The following is a 19,455-nucleotide window of genomic DNA, read 5'->3' as shown; positions in this document are numbered from 1 at the left end:
CTTTTTGTAATTTTATTTTCTCCAGAGTTTCTATGTCTTGATAGTTTTCTTGTTACTTTCTGTTTCATATTCCTGTTTCGTTGGCTTCATGCAAATTATTTTCATTTGATTTCTATTCAACTATGGCATTTTGTTCTCTTAGTTTCTTGTGGCTTTTATATCAGAGTAAGAGATGTATAGCTTCAATTACACTTTACAGGTGACAGGGAAAAAATGGCATTCATGCGACCAATTGAAACATTTTGACTCTTAGAGCTTGTCAGTTTAACAGCATGTCAAAAAATCAGAAAGAGAGTTGATTATATCTTTCAAGTTCAATTGTTCATAGCTATCCTTTTGTATTAAAGCAATTGGTAACACATTCATCATTATGGATGATGCTATTGAACGACTCTTAAAATAAAGAAAAATCTAACAAAGCCTTCTGTGTGGGTATCACTGTAGCAATTCAAATATTTTTACTGAAATGGGCTCATAGAAAGTTCCTGGTTTTTAATATGGATTTGTTATTTCTGTTATACATTTGGTTTGAATTACTGGAGCTATATTAGCCACTGTTTGCTTGTTTTTTGACTTCCGGGTGTACGTTTATATATTTAACAAAAAGGGTTTCAGGTTCACAAAAGCTGTCTCCACTCCACACACCCCCCTCCCCCCCAAAAAACACATGCCAGTTCTTGCTCATAGATTGAAGTATCTTGTTTTGACCCTCAAATTCAGCATGTAGCATGTAATTACATGAACTGTCAATTCTTGTGAATGATGCAATGATGTAGACAAAAAAAGTTCCCTTAATCTAGAATTCTGAAACACGTGTGTGAAATATGTATAGCTTAATAATATAGATCTTTAACTTTAGGATGACTATTGGTTACTGAGTAATATGTGTTTTGAGGAATAAGATTCATTTAAACATAGAGGTAATGTCAGGTGCTGCTGTTTTGCAGTTGGAAGCTTGTTTTTAATTTATTTGGTGATAAAAATGCTTTCAATTAAAACGAGTCGAAAGGAAAGGATGAGTTAATGCTTCATGAACATTCTATTTAGCAGTTTGCACTTGACCGAGAGTCAATGGAAAGCTCAAACCACCCTGTGAAGATGACAACCATTATTGGCCACTAATGGTGTCAGTGGCAGTGATCTACAGCCAAACCAGACATTTAAGACATTTATTGAAGCTGTCAGTTAGAAGTGTGGAATGATATGCTGTCAGTAACTAATTATTGAAATTTACAAAGTAATGACTTGGACTTAAGACAATCTGCCCCCATGTCTTTCTTTTTATAGACATTGTTATGCAGCAGTGAAAATTTTGAACCATTGAGGCAGCCTAGTTATTTATATCAAATGATGAAAAATACCAGAGGCAAAAACAGTAGCTTTTTTCCCCAAAGATAAGTTTAAAAAAAAGTATTCCAAACAAAAGCAGTAAAAGCAAAGACATCTAGTGTAGCAACATTAAAACTGAGGAATTTTTGATAATTCATACTTTCACTCCTTAATTTTATAAGAAATCAGACATCTTGGTTTTCACTTCCTTTTGAATAATTTTTTCACAGGCTGACTTCTTAAAGTTATTCAAAGCTAGTGGATAAATTGTAGAATTACTGATTTGTGGTCATACAAATACATTTTTCAGTTGGATTTTCAAATGAGTTGATTGAATGTTGTCAATCTTGGCCTGTGCCTGTTCAATTTCCTGTGTAGCTAGCAAGGAAAGCGCACAATTTGTGTTTTGAATCACATCAGATTCATTTTAAGTGTTGTCAGAAATCTGAAACGCTGTTCTCAAAATGATGATTACTTGAAGATCATACTGGTTTATTGCTCACAGTTAATTTTTTTCACCCATTACAAATATTTTATAATGCTTTTGTAATAAATTTTGAGCTCAAATGAAGCTAGGATAAATATTGCAATGGGGAGGGCTGTATGGAATGGTGAGGTTGGAGGTAATGTGAATATATGGCTGATGTCCAAAAGATACTGCTGCACTTTCTCATTTTTTTTAAGAAGGATTTTATTGAGACAACAATCTTAGGCTATATCACTTGCTGAAAAGTTGCTGTTTAAAACTACAGTGGACATTTGCTATGAAAATTAGGGTACAAATTCTGGCATTTGCATTTATGCTGCCTATAGTCATGTACATGGCAAGTAATTACACTGACAGAAAAGGGTGGCAGCTTCTTTTATATTCTTTATTCTAACTTGTTTTCCAACACATTGATCAATAAAGAGGTGTTGGTGGTTTGGAAAATGTAAGAGCTCAACTCTCTCCCTGTGGATAGATAAACAATTAATTACCAGTGAAATGGATTTTTCAATTTCCTATAATCTTTAAAACATTACTGTACAAACATAATATTCTCTAATGAACAGTTGTTTCAAAGGCAGTTCAGCTTTCATCGTTGTAACCACATTTTGGCCAATTCAAAATAGTATTTGAACTATGTAGGGAAGTATTTTGTGCATTAGGAAGCAAGAGTTATCAAAAATCGTTCAAGTCCAATAATACAAAATTTTTAAAAATCCAGCCAGAAGCCTGTACAGTCGATTCTGATATAACTGGATAGTTCCGTTCTCATGTGATCTCACGTTATAAGAAAATCGCACAATAGCCATGCCGTTTAAACTGTTGGGGCACCAATCGAGTTATAGCCAATATAGGTAAGGAAAATTTGCATTCTACAAATAACGGTACAAATTCTTCAATTGTGTTAAATCTAATTCACATTGAAAAAACCCGTTATAGCAGAACCGACTGTACTGATGAATGAATGACAGACAGTTAAATATATTGAAAGGAAAAAATAATTTTATATAAATACAATGGGCAGAGCTTTCCCTCCCTGAAGATAGTGAGAGAAGTAAAAGGGGAATAATGGGTAAGTTCACCCCAAAGACGAGCTCATTCCTTTTCTCTTGATGGGTTAGCAGATGTAAAGCCAGCCCGCTGCTCTTGCATCCTATTCTGATAACCCCTCTCTCTTACAATCCCAACCCAATACAATAACAGCACCTATCTTTATGCTGTTGCATCCCTTGAGGAGAGGTTTCAACTGGCAGACTTTCAATTCAGAAGCTACTGACCAGGTTACCAATGTTCACACACCTGGAAACTCTCCCTCAGTCTGTCTATGAGCTCTTAATGATCTGTTTGGCTGATGATACAGTGACCTATCCCATCGGTAGGAGGTGACATGTTTGTCACCATGTTAAGCACCATCCCCCATGCTTTGAAGAAAATTGGGGAAAATATACCCATTGTGTTAGAAATGTATTCTGTTTGTATTATACAATTAAGATGTGTTTCTAATATGTTACAACCTTCAGATATAAAAGGCAAAATCACATCATTTTAATGTGTAATGTTCTAGAGTTAGAGTAGGATCAGAGTCTTACAGTACCATGGAAATGATTAGCTTGTTGGGAAAAAAAAGCCAGAAAATAATGTAAAGATAAGTGATGGTGTGGAAGAAATAGCAGATACTCTGAGGATCATTTTCTGATCCTTGCAACATATGGGTGAGGTACCAGGATTCAAACAGGATACAAAGGATAGGTCAAATAATCGTAGGATGAGTCTGATCCCAGTGATAGGTAAATTATTGGAATCAGTATTGACAAATAGGATTAAGTGTTACTTGGAGAGTTGCAGAATAGTCAGGGTTAGTCAGCATGGTTTTGTTAAGTAAAGACTGTATCTTACTATTTTAATTGAATACTTAGAGGAAGTAACAAGGAAGATTAATGAGGATCGTGCAGTTGATGTTGTCACCATGCGTTTTAGTAAGCTGTTTAACAAGATCCTAAAGGCAGATTGGTCAGAAAGGCCGTGGGATACTGGGAATATAGTAAGTAGCATCCAAAATTTGTTCAGAGACAGGAAATAAAGGGTATTGGTTGATGGCTGCTTTTAAGATTGGAAAGCAATTTGCAGTGATGTTTCACAGGTCACATCAGCTTTGATTTCTGGTTTCATTAGGATATATGTAACTACTCCTGGAATGTATTTCTGAATATCTCAAAAGTATTTCTGCAGTCCTTCTAAGCATCTCCTGCCACGATCAATGTCTGAGTAGAGCAGTTGCTTTGGCAGTCCCACGTTGGGTATGTGAATGAGACATTTCACCCAGTGGAATTGGTTTTAAATGATTAGCTCATTCCTGGAAAAATTGACTTGACAGAGAATGCTGCTCTTGCACTATTTTTCTTGCTACCAGTTTTGGAAGATCTTGTGAAGACATTGCTAATGGCATTTCTCGGTACTTTGAGGTGCCAATGTATATTTTTCAAGTCTGTGAAGCATATAGAAAAACAAGGATAATCGTCCAATAAAATACAATGTTGTTCTTGGGCTTTAGATCTTGTTCAAATACACTTTACCTCAGTCAACCAAAAGTTAAGCTGGCACATTAGAGGCAGTTATGAATTTCATCATTTGTGTTTGTCTTTGTGGATAAGTGACCTGAAAGACACAGAAAAAGGTCCATGCTTCCCAAGATCCTGTTGTCAAATTTGAGGAGAATGCTTCACAAGTCTTCAGCGTGGACAAAGACAAAAATTTCCCAGTATTCCCAACATTTGAATTTACTGAGCAGTGAAGATCAAGTCTGAAGCCTGTCGAAGAATAAAACTACTCTGCACCTCTGGGAGGTGTTCCTCAGCCACTGGGAGGAGATGGTTGATGAGGGATCTACTGAGTGATCTTTCTCATACCATACAGCAGGGAAACTCCTCTGTAGTTATCACAATCAGATCTGCCTCCCTTCTTGAGTACAGTCATGATCATAGCATACAGTCTTCTTTCCAGGTGAGGGATACGAGGTTGAGCACCTGTGCTCAGGAATCTTTCTGTGCCATGATTCAAAACTTCACAGAGATTCTGTCTGCTCCAGAGATTTTAAGTTTCCAGCTATTGAATGGCCTTGTCAACTTCATTTTGGATCAAGGTAGTGGTGAAACTGAACTAGATGAGACATTGAGGAATGGAGTTGAGGATATTTAAGTTGGAAACAGTTTTGGTTAAGTTTTTCTTAGTGTTATCTCCAGCAAGGACTGCTATAAGGAGCACCCCTCAATGTTTGGCTCTCAGTGGGTGGGTACTTGAGTGTTAGAGCCATAGATCATCTTGATGGTGCTGAAGAAGCTATTTCATTGGATTATCGACACTCTTTCCACCCATCATTTATTTTTTATTCACGAGTTTTATGCTGTATTCACTTCAGTTGCCTGTACGACTGCTGCTGCTTGAAGCATGGGTATAAACCTGTGTTTATGCTCGAATTAGATCATGTCTGTTTTGGTCACTTTCATATACCAACTATGATGTCTCCTAGTAGATACACCAAGGACCTTTTCATGGCTGTTTGTTTTGGTGAACCTTAGGGTCAACCGGACATCGGGGAAACAGTGTAAGCACATGATGGCTGAAGATTGAGATGTTAACAGTGGGGCACTACCTGAGAAGAGTTAGTGGAGTAAAAATAAACAAAAGAATTGCAGATGCTGGAAATCTGAAATAAAAACAGGAATTGCTGGAAAATCTCAGCAGATCTGGCAGCAACAGTGGAGAGAAATCGCAGTTAATGTTTCAGGTCCAGTGACCTTTCTTGGACACAAAACGGTAACTCTGATTTTTTCCCACATATGCTGCCAAACCTGCTGAGATTTTCCAGCAATTTCTGTTTTTATTTGAGTTAGTGAGGTTCTTGTGACTTTTGATGTTTCTTCTTGGATTTTGTGTTTGTTACTTCCCTATCTGAGGGTTAGGCTGATGGAAATGCTAAATCAGGTATACTAGTGGAAATGCTAAATTTGCTCCCCCAGTCAAGCTGTTCCAGTACATTTACAACACTGGCAGCTATCTAATAATGAGGAAAATCGCCCAGGTATGTTCTGTACACAAAAAGCAGAACAAATCGAATCCAGGCAATTTCCACCTCATTTGTTTACTCTCAATTATCAGTAAAGTGATTGAAGGTGTCATCTGCTCGGGATTAACTGGTCAGTGATGCTAATTTGGTTCAGCCAGGACCTCTCAGCTCCTGAATTTAGTACAACCTTGGTTCAAACATTAACCAAAGAGCTGAATTCCAGGGGTGAGGTGAGAGTGACAATACTTGACAACAAGGCCACATTCAACTGAGTGTGGCATCAAGGAGCTCTAGCACAATGGGAATGATGGGTATTAAGGGCAAACTCTGCACTGATTGGAGTCATACCTGGTACATAGAAAGATGATTGTGATTGTTAAGAGACCAATCATCTCAGCTCCAGGTCATCTCTTCAGGAGTTTCTCACGGTAGTGTCCTAGGCTCAACCATCTTCAGCTGTTTCATCAATGACCTTCGCCCTATCATTATGTCAGAAATGGGGATGTTTGCCAGTGATGACAATGTTCAGCACCATTCGTGATTCCTCAGGTACTGAAGCAGACCATGTTCAAATTCAGCAAGATCTGGACAATTTCCACGTGTGGGCTGACAGGTGGCAAGTAACATTCACGCCACATAATGCCAGGTAATAACCATCTCCAATAAAAGGCGATCTAATCTCTCCCCCACCCCTTACATTCAATGATGTTGTCATCACTGAATCCCCCATTATCAACATCCTTGGAGTTACTATTGGCCAAACACTTGCCACATAAACAGTAGCTACTAGAGCAAGTCCAACGCTGGAAATACTGTGCCAAGTAGCTCACTTCCTGACTCCATCTGCAAGGCACAAGTCAGGAGTATGGTGCAATACTTCCTACTTGCCTGGATGGGTGCAGCTCCAACAGCAGTCAAGAAACTTGTGGCCATCCAGCACAAAGCAGTCCACCTGATTAGCACTGCATCCACTCCTCCAATACTGATGCTTAATAGCAGCAATATGTACTATCTACAAAATGCACTGCTGAAATTCACCAAGGATCCTTAGCTAGCACCTTCCAAACCCATGATCACGTCCACATAGAAGGACAAGGACAGCAGTTATAAGGCACCATCACCATCTGCAATTTCTCTCCAAGCCACTCACCATCCTGACTGGAAGCATATCGCTGTTCCTTCACTGTCACTGGGTCAAAATCCTGAAATTCTCTTCCGAAGAGCAGTGTGGGTCAACCTACAGCACGTGGACTGCTGTTGTTCAAGGACGCAGCTCACCACTATCTTCTCAAAGGCAACTAGGGACAGGCAATAAAATACTGGCCAGCTGGTCAATCCCACAAGCAAATAAAAAGGAAGATACCCACTGCGATCACTCCAGCAGTCATTAGCTCCTGTCATGGTAAAAGTCGTGTGAACATTCCGACAGTCCCTTGCTCAAGTCATGCAGGTGTCAGTGATAGGACCATGTGTTATGCCCTCAGACCTTGTACTTATCGGTGAAATGATATGTTGTTAGTGGCAAGGTCATATTCTAGACATTTCACCTATGGTGGTTGCTTTTCTTATGCCTTCTTTGCTTTTGCACAGTTTGAGATTCATGTCCTTCCTGGCTCTAATATTGAAAACTCCCAAGGAAGATCAGAATGATACCTGTTGCAGCTTGACTAGGGTTTCATCAGGGCCTGTCAGAATTCCTCCATTCCTCAAGTGTAGATGTGTATGTTTTGATGATAATATACTGATTCCTTGTTACCGCTGACTCTGCCTATCCCACAGGGAGTCACTGAGGTACCAGGTAACATATTTATTGGCAAAGCCTGGCCTGGAGAGCTATCGGTCCCTTTTTACAAGGTTTTCCCACAAGAAAAGCTGTGTCTGGCACCTTGTTCTTTCAGCACTTTGTAAATCACGTAACATAGCAATGTCTGTGTTGAGACATTTAAGTTCCCTATCTGTGATGCTGGTGTGATTCTTAAGTTTGCCACAGGTGAGGTTTTGCATGAGGATCCTGATTTTGCAGAGTCCAAACTTCATTTAAATGAGTGGAAGATGTCTACATGTGAAAGTTGTTTGTGAATGTTGGACAGTTATTGCATGCTGACTACTACATTTTGTTAGAGAAAGGACCTGGTCCAGTGGCAGGACTTTCCAAGATAATCAGAGGTCAAGTTTTGTTATGAGACATTCTGTGCATGATTATATGCAAATGCATATTATTATAATTTTCTTTACTATCAAATTAGTTGTACAGAAAACTATTGCAATGTATGCATAAAACATGTAAACCCATCATGAGCAGGAAAGATCATGTTTGACCTAATTATTGCACAATCCCACCTGTTCCGATAACCCCTCAATCTTCGCTTACCAATCACTTATCAACATCTGCCTTAAAAATATTCAAGAATTCTGCTTGGAACATCTTTTGAGGAAGAGATTCATGATCCTCAATGAGAGAGAAATTTTCTTAATCTTTTGTCTTAACCAGATAACCCTTGCTAAAATATAAACCTTAGTTCTAGATTCTCCCACAAGAGGAGCAAGCACCCTTCTACATACATCCTGTCGAGATCTCTCAGTTCCTTGTATGTTTCAACCAAGTCACCTTTTACTTTTCCAAAATCCAGTGGTACATGTTAGCCTGTCCCACCTTACCTTATAAGACAATTCTTCAGTAGTCCAGTCAATTTTCTCTGAACTATTATTAATGCATTTACATCCTTCCTTCAGAAGACCAGTACTGTCCATCAGTACTCCACATATAGTCTCACTGTGTATAACTAAACCATAATCTCCCTACATTTGTATTCAATTCCCTGTGTAATAAATTAAATTTCCTATTACTTGTTGCATCTACATAGGAACCTTTTGCCGCACGCATACTAGGATATCTGAATCTCCTGCATCTCTGAGCTCTGGAGTTTCTCACCGTCTGTGTGATATACTATTTTATTCTTTCTGCCAAAGTGAATCATTTCAATTTTTTTTCACATTATACTCCATTTACCAATTTTTTGGCCACTAAACAAATCTATATTCCTTTTTACCCCTACTGAAGCACTGTAGGAAAAAAACAAGACAGCTAAATGTAATGGCTACATGGGTGGCAGTTGTAACGTGTGCGAAGTCATGTATTTCAAAGAACAGCACAAATAAATAGGGTGCTGTGGGGTTACAGGGCATAGACACATAACGTTTATAAGTGCAATTCAAAAACACAAAAAATAGCCATTAACCCTAAAGTGCCAAAAATGATAACCTCTAATGATGGAGGAGGTGCAGATAGGTGCACACAATCTTGTAAAACAGAAGACAGCTTAGTATTTAAAATGTAATTTCTCAAAGCTGCAAACTGAAACAGACTTTTTTTGTTGGTTCAAGGTGAAGGTGATGGGTGACAGGCAACTGTATGTGTTCTGTCCTGTTCCCTCTGAAACTGAACGCAACTTCATGATTTTGGTCATGGATGAGTTAGAGCACAAATCCTGAAGTTAGAACATCAGACAGCAGTTGCAACAATACATAAGTATTTCAACATTCCCTATTCCTATGTTGCAACTTGAAACTCCTTTAAAAATTGCACTTTATCCATTCTGGAGTAACTAAGTTATAAGTTGTAATGACTATCAGAATGGCTGAAAAAATAATTGTATGATCAAGTAAAAAGTTCAGTTTTTAATTTTTAGGATTTATTGCAGAATCCTTTTACCTTTTATCCTCACCAATTGTATCACTTGCCGTTTTAAATCTATGTTAAAAATTGTGATTTTAAAGCTTGTTTCCTGTTGATCATTGGAAATCATTTACTCGAGCTGCTTGAACACCCTAATGACATCATTGCTGATCCACAGTGTAACTATCTTGTAAAGAATGCTGCAGTCCGATGCAGTACTACTGCGCAGAGGCAGAGGTGAAATTCACTCTCATGGTCAATGACCAGTGTCCTTGCTTTGCACTGACTGCAAAATCCAGGCCATCAGAGATTGATTCATGCTTTCCCTGCTCCCACTGAAACAAGTCTGTTTTCAGTTCTGTTGGTTATGCTTGCTATTAATTTTCTATATATTTGCTGTCTGATCAATATATTTCTATACTTTCTGTCTGTCATTAAGATTTTCTTTTTCATTTGTGCTCTGTAAATAGATCTCATGTGAACTTGGCAGTAATGACTAAACAGCAGAAGCTTAAGTAATGGGCTTTTGTTGGTACAGACAATGTTGTCAGCTAGTTATTCAAAGCAATTCTGAAAAATATATATTTAAAATGTTCAACTGTTAAAAAGTGACTTATCCAGTGACTTACCTTTACTGATAAATTAGTATCGGGATGATCTTTTGCGTTTTAAGGATGTCTCTTACCTGAGACCAAAGTAATGTACTTTGCTTTGGGACATGACCAAAATCATTGAAAAACTGAATATTTTAAGAATGCTTGCATAGCCCTCAAACCCTGTCTATAACTTGTGTTTTGAAATCCATACAAGAATATGAAACTACATTACATGCCCACAAGTTCCCAGTAAAAAGGCAAGCTTTAGGGCTTGTATGTTAAAGTGTAAGTGAACTTTTAATGACCTGATAAGTCATAGTTGCTAATAAGTAACCTCTTACATACTGAAAATTTAATTTTATGAGAAGATCTGTTTTTTTTGTCTGTTATAACTTTCTCTTAACTTGGTCTTTAATTTCACTTTTAATTTTTAATTTCTATACATGATTTTACCCAGACTTAGTATTCCACTAATTACTTATTGGTCTACATGCCCCATTGAGAATTCTTCATTCCGAATGACTGAAAAGGCACATAGTTGCTTATCCTACTCACAGGATATTCCTTGATGAACAGCAAATGCTGTCCCTTTGGTGCTGGCCACAAAATCCCCCCAGTGATTATTTTCATTATGCTAAAGAACCCAATATTTACCCAGTACCTTAGAATCTTAGAATACCAACAGTGTGGAAACAGGCCCTTTGGCCTACACGTCCACACTGACCCTCCAAAAAGTAACCCACCCAAACCCATTTACTTACCCTATTATTATATTTACCCCTGACTAACGCACCTAACCTACGCATCCCTGAACACTATGGCCAGTTCATGTAACCTGTAAATGTTTGGACTGTGGGAGGAAACCGGTGTACCCAGAGGAAACCCACGCATATTCGGGGAGAATGTGCAAACTGCACACAGTCGCCTGAGGCTAGAATCAATTCCCGGTCCCTGGTACTGTCTTCATGATGATGAAGCTTATTTACAGAATTTGAGTAATCTTTCTGTCTGCTTCATGATGGATGAAGTTGACCTTCCAAAGAAAGTATTGAGCTGTAAGCATTACTGAGACCTGTGCTGATATGCAATATTGTTCATCTGGTTAAACCATAATAGTACTACTTCATTGAACCTCCTGGCTCCTGAGTAGGTATGGTGCGGATGAGCAGAAATTGTACATTTGGGCAAGTTTTCAATAGCTTGCTTTAAAGTTTCATAAATGTGGCATATTAGGCACCTCACAGCAAAGATAAACTAGCCAGTTCATCTTGGCCTCGTCATCAGTTAGTTTATCTTGGTGTTTGTGGTGAGATGGAGTCATGAACCCGTGCTTCCATTCCTGAATACTCTGTTGCTAGACTCAGTATCTGTGTGTATGATGAGTACAGAGCAGCATTGTTTCAAGCAATCTGCAAACACTTATTTTCTAGATTTAGCCAGTAATTTGGACAACCTACAATGTTCCATCTCGGTTGGTACAGCAATTAGAAGTTCCAGTGCAGCTCAAATGCAAGTCACTCCTTCTGTTAAAAGTGTGCATGTGACTGCACAAAAAGATTTAAAATGCGATGTGCTTACATGAAAAGGTTGTGAATTCCAGAAAATAATTAGTGGGACTGTTGATCAAAGGCTGGCATCTTTGAGTTTATATTGATCAGGTTGTTTTTGCCATAATTTATGTAAATATACGTGCAACAGTGGAATATAAGAATTGCAAAAGTTTAAATGTAAAATCAATTTTAGTTAGAAATTGAACAACTAGACCTTACAGACAAGCTGCACTGCATTGCACATTGTTTATCCTCAAAAGTGTCATTGATGCTTTTTCTCAATTTAACATTTCAATGAATTTAATTTTGTTTCATACTTGTACTTTCATAAAGCAACAGATATCCGTCAATGTGTTAGTAAGTGCTGTATAGAGAGCTCTGGATAATGAGCTCCGTTTGGAAGATGCAAGAGGTCATGGCACGATAGTGACATTGTCCTGATGAGTACATTCTGAAGGTAAATCAACACAAAATTAATGAGCACAAGTTTTTTTTTCTCCTGAATTTAATGTCTTATTCCCAAGGTGTCTGCTTATTGTTTTGTTGATAGTGCACCTTGATGAGCACAATGAAAGGACCTTGAATGAGCTTGAAAGGTCAAGAACTAACCGGGAAGTGATACTTAATTTAATATGCACAAAATAATATTATTGATGTTAAAATGTTTAAGTTTGCCGTAGAAAGATGCATTAGAGCTTATTGTAGACTGGACTTGCAATTCAATCTTCCTCTCTTTTGAGATGAAGGGATTATTACTTCTGCAATTACTTTGCTTTCTTTAAAATGTTGTGCCTGAAGCAGGGTGATAGGAATAGGAGTAGGCTATTCAGCCCATCATACTCGATCATGATTGGTCTTCCTTTAATGTTATTAATCTCTAGAAACCTATTGATTTTTGTCTTAAACTCACGCAATTATTTAACTTTTCACTACCTTTGTAGGTTAGAAATAAAAGATTTGTAGGTTTCAATAAGATCATTAGATCAATAAGATTTCAATAAGGGCAGCACGGTGGCTCATGGTTAGCATTGATGCCTCACAGCTCCAGAGACACAGGTTCGATTCCAGGCTCGGGTGACTGACTGCGTAGAGTTTGCACTTTCTCCCAGTGTCTGCGTGGATTTCTGCTAGGTGCTCCGGTGTCTTCCTGTAGTCCAGTGATGTGCAGGTTAGGTTGATTGACCGTGCTAAATTGTCCATAGTACGCATGCTAGGTGGGTTAGCCATGGGGAATGCAGAGTTACAGGGGTCTAGGTGGGAAGAACTTCTAAGGGTCAGTGTGGACTTGATGAGCCGAATAGTCTGCTTCCACACTGTGGGGATTCTATAATCCCTGATTATTCAAAACTATGCAAAGTAGAAACCCAGTTTCCTCCACCTTTCTCCAGGACAGAATTAATCTGGTAAACCTCAGTTGCACAGCCTGTATGGCAATCTTATCCTGCTTTTGTTAAGGAAAACAAAACGACACGTAATCTTCCAGGTCTCCTCAAAGCTCAAAATAACTGCAGCAAGGCATCTTTATGTCTTGGAGTCCAATGTCTTGACATGAATGCCAACATAGTATTTGTCTTTCTAATTGCTAATTGCACTTGCATGCTAGTATTTGTTGAGTCATGAGGACACCCAGGTGCCTCTGGTTACCTGAATCCACTTGCTCACCATTTAGGAAATACTCTGCCTTTTTTTTCTACTATATGAATAACTTGACATTTACTTGCATTCTATTTCACTTGATATGCTCTAGCCTTTTCACTTGGTCTGTCCAATTTCTCTTGAAGCTTCCTTGTACCCTGCTCACAACTTATGTTCCCACCCAGTTTGGTGTTGTCAGTAAATATTTCAATGGATTCATACATACAAATAATTTACGCAGATTGTGAACAGTTGTGAACCCAGCATCGGCCTTGTCACAGAGGACTGCAGTACTGTTATGTGCTTCTCTTGGACAGCCAAGCAGTCACACCTTCCTTATCTGCCTGCACACCCATGCTGCAGTGATAAATGTGCTAGCTGTGTGTGACTCTGACCTACAAAGGTACAACAGAGTCCAGCTGCCCACTTGAATTTTGAAACCCTCAGTAGGGTTAAGCTTAGCTCAAGTTAGTATAGATGGTGACACGTCCTTCAGATGTGTTCATCTTGGACAAGTAATGCATCCATGACATTCCAAATTCCATGGTCAAGCTACCCTGCCATATTTTAACTGTACTGACCATTTATTCCAAATAGAATAGCTTACCAGTTACACGGCATCAGCTCTTTCCACTGCGCCAAAGTAGGAGTCAAATGCTGAATGGTGAAAAAAATAAATAAGGGGAAACTAAGCAAAACTCTCACCCATTCTATGAATTACACATTGTATTAATCAAACTCGCTCTGCTTGAAATCTGCACTCTGCTTGCAAGCTGTAAGGAGACCTCTATGTTTATACTCCTTTGGAACTACAGTACAAGAAGGGACCAACTCATTTTAATGAATTCACAAATCATCTACTCGCTAGTGGAGCTTGCTTACTCTGCCTGCAGTTAAAAGAAGCTTCCTTTACTATCTTATCTTGGTTTAGTTCTTAGTACAGTTCTCTACAGATTGCACTTCGAAATATATTATCACAACCACCACTCTGCATGATTGATGGTTAAATGATTTGAAACTTTGAGGTGATTTAAAATGATAATGTGTTAACTTGCTTTTTGCAGGTTTCCACTGATTTGTGCAAATTTGAGTTGAGTTTGGTCATATCTTTGAGATTAAATAAATGCTTAGGTATTTATCAACATTGACAAAATGGGCTAAACTTCAGGTCCAACTTGCCAGTTGTGCCCGTAGACAAAATTGGAGTTCATTGTTAATTGTAATATTACTTGACGTTGCATTGCACTTCTTTATAAAGTTTGTTGAAATTAGTGATCGCTTGTCAAATTGTATTTCATTGAGTTCATTACCTCCTTGAATTTGAATTCCTCTTGGTGAATATGTAAAATTTTAAAAAGCATTTAGTTTGCGTTTTGCTTAAGCATTTTGATGTAGTAGTCACTTTTACTTATATAACCTTGATTACATGGCAGATAAATCAGTTCAGTTTTTATTATCATCCCAAAATGCAACAAAAGTGATGCAACAATTTACTTAAACGGATCTTTCTGATAAGTTTATGAATTCCAGTATCCCTATAATGACTAGAGAAGCTCTTTGATAAATCTGTAATAATTTCAGTATATTTACATATACATAGTCTTTGCAGAATTAAATGTGATTATACTTCTCAGTAAGTTGATTTATGATTTAGCAATGGGAATTGGTCAGACTTGTCTCTTAATGTGCAGTAAAGAAATTTCAAATCAAAAACCTAATTATGACTTAGTTCAACTAAATAGATGTGTGTGTACATATTAGAATACACAGTCCTTATAGCTGTCCCTGCAATGTTAATCTAATATTGTAAAAATAATAGCGGTCAATTCCTGTAAGCTCTGAAATTAAAAAAAATGTAGTTTTTCCTAATAATCAACAATACATAATAAACAATTTTTCATGATAAAAAACAATTCTAAAGTATTTACTAATAATAAACATAACATCAGAAAAAGTGATGAGCATGTCCTGGGCAAATAACCTTGGAGAGAATCTTGTGTGAACGATGAGGGTTTTGGCTGCTTGTGGAAAACTGGCAGGAGCATTGCCTCTTTCAGGAAATGTTCACTGTATTTTTCTTTGCTCAGGCACTGCACAAGCCACCATTTCCCCCACCTGCTAAACACACAGGCTCTAGGTGTAGGAGTGAATAGTTACACCTGCCAATAGCTGCTCATCACCCCTTTTGGACAACAGCACATTCACACTCCAAGTCTCTTCCTTTTGGCTCATTACCATTATCCTCAAAAATCTTTTTGACTGAGCTTTCTGACCATCTGTTATATCCTTTAAAGTATGTTTTAATACCTCTGTGCAGTATAAAGCATTTTACAAGATGAAAAGTGATTACGAGGTATACATGTCTATTTACAGAAAAGTCCATTTCTGCAATGTGGAAAATTCTAAGCTATGTTGAGGTATGAATTGTAATAATGGACTAAGATTGGTGTGTGTTTTAAAAAGGGGCCAATTTTATGACCAGACAGCAGTTTGGGTAAAGCTTCACCATTTTTTTTAAAGTCATAAAATAAATCAGCAAATCTTTTTTGAAAGCCCAGCAGCATTAATTTGTTCTGGTAGCAATTGCCTAATCGCGATTGAGAATTGGAGTTCTCTGCCCTATGACACCTGACTTATGGGAGAATGTTGCAGGAAACGGAAGTGGTCGCAAGTGTTAGTTGTATACTAAAGTAAGACTGGTGGATTGATAGGTAAATTCTGCAGTCAAGATTGAATAGTTATCAGGTTCCTGTTGAAGTATTGGTATTATGATTATATTTCCTTACTAAATTGAAGAATTAATATAGCCCTACTTCTGGCACCATAATATTTTCCAGTGAAGTGCCTACTAAGAGTACCTGGTTCATATATTTGTAAGTTAGCAATTTGAAGGTATAATTAACAAAATGTTGAGTACTTTGTTATTATCAATCATTCCAAAATTCCATTCACAAATGTTGTCCCAGGAATTGGTGCTGTAACCTTTACCAACTTCTTCCAAATCCTCTTACATACTCTTGCTTTTTTGGGTGTGATATTGAACCGGGTGCACCTCTGAGATAAAGTGTAATTTCTTTTTGGTTGGCACTGTTTTGATTCAGGTTCTGAGAGCTAGGTATGTGTCAACTAGGTCTTTCGAGTGAGAGACCGGTTTTCATGTTTTCAGTTTGTCTGAGACGAGTGCTTTCCTTTAGCAGGACATAGCTCAGACTGGATTTGTTTACAAAAGGACTGCTTGAATCAAATTTACAGTCAATACTAGGAACCAGACTGGCTCCAAAGCATCGATCTCTTGCTTCACTTCAGCAGAATGTACTTAACTTTTGTTTCACTCAGCTGATAGATTTCTTGCAGACTCCACAAAAGAACGCTTGCAATGCAATTTAAAGTAAAAGGACTTTTTGCAGCAGGAAATTTATAGAAGACACCTTGAGAGTGATTACTTGTTAATCTTCAGTTGATGTTTTTAGGCTGGGAATTTTATTGGTACAGTACCAATACAGAACTCGTGTGTTATTTTAGGCTTTGGTTCCATGCAGCAGTTTGTGCTGTCATTGCACGTCCTGCTACTGAATGTTTTTCTGAAAAATGAATTGCCTGGTTCTGCATAATTTGTAACAGCTGTTCCACCTCAATACAAGTTTTGTGATGTGCAAACTCAAGATACGATTTGTGCACTCGTGCAAGTTTCCCATTCACATATTTCCTAATCTCTGCTTGATTCTGAAAAGGAAGATGATCATTGAATGAATCATTAAAACTGTACTCCTCATTGTGAACACTTCAGTTATCTATACCAGATGTGGAACATCTGGAATAAGCATGTTTTTGTCATGGTTTCAGCACCCAACATGATGTAACTTCAAGCAATAGTAAGTATTTGATAGCTTAAAAATAATTTGAACACTTAAACTCTGTAGGGGTGATCTAGTACTATGACTGTGTCTGGAAAGTAAAAAAAAACTTCCTAACAATCCATTAGAATTGTATTAATCGCAACATATTTTCAAATTTACTTGATTATATTCATTGCTTCACCACATTGTGCTGCATAAAATAGCATTTATATTTATTATTTGTTGTAGTGCCTTTCTGAACTGATGATATGAGAAGTCCAGTGTGTTACAAAATGTAGTACACTTGGTTCTGGTATAATGCTCTAGTTCCGTTCTCGCATGTTATAAGAAAATCGCATAATAGCAGCACCATTTAAACTAATGGGGCCAGAATCACGTTATAACCAATGCGTGCTTCAAAAGCTTTCGCTTTAGAAGCAGTGTCCCCAATTTATCAGTCATGTTATAGCAAATTCGCATTAACAAAATGCGTGTTACAGCGGAACAACGTTTAATATACTTTGCTAATTCTCAGCACACTCCTTGCAGGCCTTTCCCAAGGCATTACAAAACCTTTTCAATGCTCAGATTTTTCTCATTTTCAAATATTTATTTCAAAATTCTTTATGACAGGAATTGTGCAGATGTAATCAAAGAGCTGGGCATTTACATTATGGAGATTTGGTTGGAAATTTAGTTTTTTTTTCCTGATTTCAAGAAATCTCATGAAACAGCTTTTTAATAAAAATAAATCACTGACAAGGTTAAAGATTTCAAATGAAAATGGCTGAATTCTTCCTAATACAATTCATTTTAGAGTTGCCACTCAGCTGAGATGTATTAATAAATCTGTTACAGATCAAGATAATTAAACTTGACAATGCTGCAAATATTGTTAGGATGAATCTGCTATCATTTTGGGGATGCTGTAGTCTTTTATGATTAGATTAGATTAGACTTACAGTGTGGAAACAGGCCCTTCGGCCCAACAAGTCCACACCGACCCGCCGAAGCGCAACCCACCCATACCCCTACATTTACCCCTTACCTAACACTACGGGCAATTTTAGCTTGGCCAATTCACCTGACCCGCACATCTTTGGACTGTGGGAGGAAACCGGAGCACCCGGAGGAAACCCACGCAGACACGGGGAGAACGTGCAAACTCCACACAGTCAGTCGCCTGAGTCGGGAATTGAACCCGGGTCTACAGGCGCTGTGAGGCAGCAGTGCTAACCACTGTGCCACCGTGCCGCCCACGATCTTTTACAATTTTTAAATGGTTCTGAATTGACAAGAAACAGAAAATGCAGTGAAGCAATATAAAATTATTTACATTTTATTGTGTCCTACACTCTGTCGTAGTTGTTGTGCCATTATGGAATCTATTTATTTTCAGCAAACTGTTTAAGAGCCCATTTGTTATACTAGTTTGATCTGAAGAAATTGGGTTCAAAGCAAACATGAACAAGTCATATCCAAGTCTTGCATGCTTTCGTTCTACTGATTGTAAGGACCTTACATAATATATATTTGAGCATTCTTGGTCAATTTTTCAGTATCTGCAGGTTCTTAATACAAAGCTACTCAGTTCAAAACAAATTGGCATTGATTTGCAAGGATGGCTCTTAGATAGAAAAACATTTTTTTTTGTTTTTATGAAGGTTTGGCTACATTATGGCAGGAAAATAAACCTTTTATTGTTTCTAGAGATAGTTTGCTTGATCTGAGGATGTTGGCTCCCCACTGTTTACAGAATAATTTGCACCTTGCTTGGGTTGTTAGAAAATGCAACATGTTCTACATCTGGAACGCAAACATTCGTGAAGGATTAATCATTTCAGTAGGTTTTCAAAAGCATGTTACAACTAAAATTAAATCTTGACTCATTGAAACTCAAAGATTTATTATTGCAAAACCCAATAAGTTATCTTTATAAAATATTAAATGTTTGACAGGTATGCTGACGAGACCTAGCACTATGTAACTGTTGAAGAAATATAATTAAAATTTGTCTATCCTTTCAAAATTTAACATATTGATATTTTTTCTGTGTCTTCTCATAGGATTATGCTGAAAAAGAAAAAGCAATTGCAAAAGCTTTAGAAGACCTGAGAGCAAATTTTTACTGTGAATTGTGTGATAAGCAGTATCAAAAACATCACGAGTTTGACAACCACATAAATTCCTACGACCATGCTCATAAGCAGGTGAGTTACTACTGATATTAGAATGGACATTCTGAAATCCATTACTTTGGAAAAATAGGAAAAGTTAATACTT

General features: G+C 37.6%; 1 protein-coding gene across 5 annotated transcripts in view; it reads left to right on the top strand.

The window, feature by feature from the left end:
* gpatch8 (G patch domain containing 8) overlaps positions 1 to 19,455 on the top strand; it is a 210,161-nt gene that overhangs the window by 165,871 nt on the left and 24,835 nt on the right. For all 5 annotated transcript variants that reach the window (XM_060848542.1, XM_060848544.1, XM_060848543.1 and 2 more), the window contains one exon: positions 19,239 to 19,382. In XM_060848542.1, the coding sequence (XP_060704525.1) occupies positions 19,239 to 19,382 (144 nt within the window). The remainder of the gene's footprint in view (positions 1 to 19,238; positions 19,383 to 19,455) is intronic.

This window comes from Hemiscyllium ocellatum, chromosome 32 (genome assembly GCF_020745735.1).
Source record: "Hemiscyllium ocellatum isolate sHemOce1 chromosome 32, sHemOce1.pat.X.cur, whole genome shotgun sequence".
NCBI classification, from domain to species: domain Eukaryota; kingdom Metazoa; phylum Chordata; class Chondrichthyes; order Orectolobiformes; family Hemiscylliidae; genus Hemiscyllium; species Hemiscyllium ocellatum.
Note: the sequence above shows the minus strand (reverse complement) of the source record. Positions and strands in the feature narration are given on the sequence as shown.